The 3,258-nt window shown below is 43.4% G+C and overlaps 1 protein-coding gene across 1 annotated transcript; it reads right to left on the bottom strand.

Annotated features, from left to right (window-relative positions):
• Positions 1 to 307: 307 nt before the first annotated feature.
• On the bottom strand, positions 308 to 2,169 carry LOC145796036 (uncharacterized). The gene is made up of 3 exons (XM_082881009.1): positions 1,367 to 2,169; positions 554 to 1,285; positions 308 to 352 (listed from the first exon to the last, which is right to left on the bottom strand). The coding sequence occupies exons 1-3, from the start codon at positions 1,502 to 1,504 to the stop codon at positions 308 to 310; spliced, it is 915 nt and encodes a 304-aa protein (XP_082737135.1). The 5' UTR covers positions 1,505 to 2,169.
• Between the last annotated feature and the right edge of the window lie 1,089 nt (positions 2,170 to 3,258).

Consider the following 3,258-nt stretch of genomic DNA (forward strand, 5'->3'; position numbering starts at 1 on the left):
GCAAAGGTTAAGTATATTGTTTAGACGCTTGTTGAAATTTGTAGCAATTTACAAGTAGATTAGAACGAAATCATTATTTAAATACTTGTTGAAAACTTGAAAAAAAAAGATGGCAAAAGTATACATTGAGTAGTATATGTTTTGTGCTTATCAAAATTTATACAAGGTTTGCAGGTCAGTATCTTGCCGAAGTAAAAGCTTTGCAGTTATACCCGAGGTATGTAACCCCGAGAAGATTGCAGAAAGAAAGCAGAAAGCAAGCAAAAATTTCTAAGTATAGAACTACGCAGAAGCAAACAACAGAACATCATAAGATTGAAATATCCATAGCAAGAACAGTTGCAATTACATACTGAAAAAGGCACATCGGCCATAAGAAGGAATATACATTGTCCAGGAATTAAAAGAAAGAACAAAGTCCAAAATCCAGAAAAGAAAGAAGGGAAAATCAAGACTCTTGAACATCAGCAGCAGCAGGAACTGGAACCTCGGATGATTCAGCTGGAATCTCCTCGGCCACTTTCTCCGCTTGTATTTCGGCATCTATCTCTGCCAATGTTGTGTCAAGACTTCTTTCAGTCAGAAGGAGGTCCGATGATAGATACCCTTGAACAGGCTCCCTGGGCACTTCCTCAGCATCATCACCCCCCTCATCTTGAGTTAAGTCCATAACCAGTTCAGCGGGAGGAGGGGACTTGACTTCGGCAGCATTCTTGGGTTTTCTCACCAAGGCCTCACCATCATCTTTTTCTTCATCTTCCTCCTCGGCCTCGGACTCTGACTCACCAGCAGGAGGAGGTGGAGGAAATGGTAACGGAATAGCATCGGCCTGACGCAATGGCGAGTCAGCAGGAAGGTCAAGCTTCTTTATCAAGGACATCCAACCAAGGGAAAATCCCCTGTTGCATGCCTGCCTGACTTGAAGCTTGTAGTCTTCTGCAACGTCGGCCATACCTTGAGCATAGGCCTTTTCATCGGCCTCTTTGATTTCGGCCTCCTTGGTGGCCAGCGCTTGTTGAAGTTCTTTTTGCGCTTGGACCTTCTGAGCCTCGGCCTCCCTTTTCTCGGCTTCAGCTACTTTTTTAACGGCTTCAGCAGCTTTGGCCTTTTCAAGAGCTAAGGTTTGGTTCTTCGTTGCAGCCTCGGCTTGATCCTCTAGTTTTTTCATTTTTACTTCAAGGGCCCTTAATTCTCTCTTCATTGAAGTTGCTTCCCTCTTCATATCAACCAATCTTTGACGATTCTCAAAGGATTGCATTGAAAATGAATGGGCATGTTGGATAGCCTGAATGAAAACAGAAGTATCAGAAAATTTTCTCAGAAAGAAAAAGAAGGAAGAAACATAAATACAAACAGAAATACTTACTTGAGCAGAGTGTTGGAGCATAAGAGCATAATTTTCATACTCACTAAAACTGGCATTTCGCTCCAAGTCATTCGGTAGGAGGAGAGCAGTGCTAAGAGCGACAGCAACATTAATGTCGTCAGCACTCTCGCTAGCCATAATGGGCCTGTCCTCCAGAGATAGATCAGGGGCCCATGGGACATCGGGCTTCTTTGAAGCCGAGGTCGTCGCAGACGATGACCTTGGCCGCTTTGTTTGTGTAGACCCTGAGGGTTAACCCTCAGCAGATCTCTTGGTGAAGACAGAGGCTGATTTCTTGCTTTCTGCCAGCTTTGAAATAGGCACAGTATCTTCAGCTTCGGCATCTGTAGCCTTGGCCTTAGGCTGAGCCCTTTTTACTCTCTTTTGTTTGGGTGGGAGCATTGTTTGCGCTGGTGCGGCTTCGGCGTCAGTTGGAATGTCGGCAAGAAGATCTTGGACGACAGGCTTTGAACGAACCATTTCGGCTGTTTTTACAAGCTTTCTTCGGCGTCTACGTTCCGGAATTCGTATTAAGTAGGGGGCCGAAGTTGATGGAAGATCGGCTGGGGCAGATGTGGATTCTTGATCCGTTCGGGATGTAGAAGCAGTTAAGGTTGTGGCTGTAGGTGGAGAAAGGCTCTTTTTCCTTTTTCTTGGGACGTCGGGTAAGGTGGATTTGTATGTAGGGATGAAGTTTAGTAATACTGGGGCTTTTCTTTTATGGATTGGGAGGCCAAGAAGTGTTTTCAGATCTGTTCCTGGGAAGAAGGATTGGCGAAAATTTTTCGGTGGCTGATGAAGATCTGCAAAGAAACAGGCGTCAGAAATAAAGTATTAAAATCTTAAGTAAAAACAACTAAGTGTTGACTCAGGGCTCTTACTCTTGCCCTCTGTAAGTGTTCGAGGAAGAGGGTAGAGGTGGACATCTTCATCTGGGCCAAATTCCCAATTTCCAGAGGCAATAAGAAAGTCATCTCCAGCCCCCTTGTTGGAGTCTGGAAGGTCGGCTATAATCTTGTACTAAGTGGATCTCGGCTTAAGGTAATAGACAAAACCCCTATCTTTCAGATCGAGAGGACACATGGTATAACAATATTGAAGGTCGGCTAGGGTGATTCTAAGGTTTTCTTGCCTAGCTAAGGCAATAATACCGTTAATTACCCTATAGGAGTTGATAGTAAGTTGCATAGGGTTCAGCCTATAGAAATGGAGAACTTGACGAAAGAGGGGATCGAGTGGAAGCCGAAGTCCACATTCGGTAAAGGCAACTATTGGAAAGGGCATTGTATGATCTGTGGGCACGATGGTATCATTATCCCCAGCCAATTTAAGATGAACATCGGCTGGGATAGAGAATTCTTGTCTAAAGTATTCAAGTTTTGTTGGGGTATTCACCCTATGCCTCCACATACCCATTATGTTGGCTTAAACTAAGAGGAATCTGTTTCAGAAGGTGGGCGTTTTTCAGGTTTCCCTAAAGATTAAGGGTTCTACAGACAAATCCCAAATCTATGAACTATGAAGATAAAGATCGAGGGCACAGATCTGGGACAGATACAAAAAAGAAGAAAACAAAGACGAAGTTTCAGATTCAAGAACAGAGGTATAATTCTCAGAAGCAATAGAGATACAGAAACAAATCAAGAAACAGCGGCAAAGAGAATGATGAAAAAGCATAGAAGCTCAAAGTATAGCCACAAATTCAAGAGACAAATAAATCCCAGACCTCGAACAAAATCAGTAATGGCAGTAGACAGACAAAAGCACATAAAGAGAATTGAAGAATTAAAAGAAAGGGTCTTACCAGAACAAATGAAGCCAAGGCAGTGCTCACCAAACCCAGAAACCAGTTGCAACAACAAAGAGGGCTTTTGCAAGAATGAAGGATCAAA

The sequence above is a fragment of the Camellia sinensis genome, chromosome 7, assembly GCF_055761805.1.
Source record: "Camellia sinensis isolate YWXY chromosome 7, ASM5576180v1, whole genome shotgun sequence".
Classification (NCBI taxonomy): Eukaryota; Viridiplantae; Streptophyta; class Magnoliopsida; order Ericales; family Theaceae; genus Camellia; species Camellia sinensis.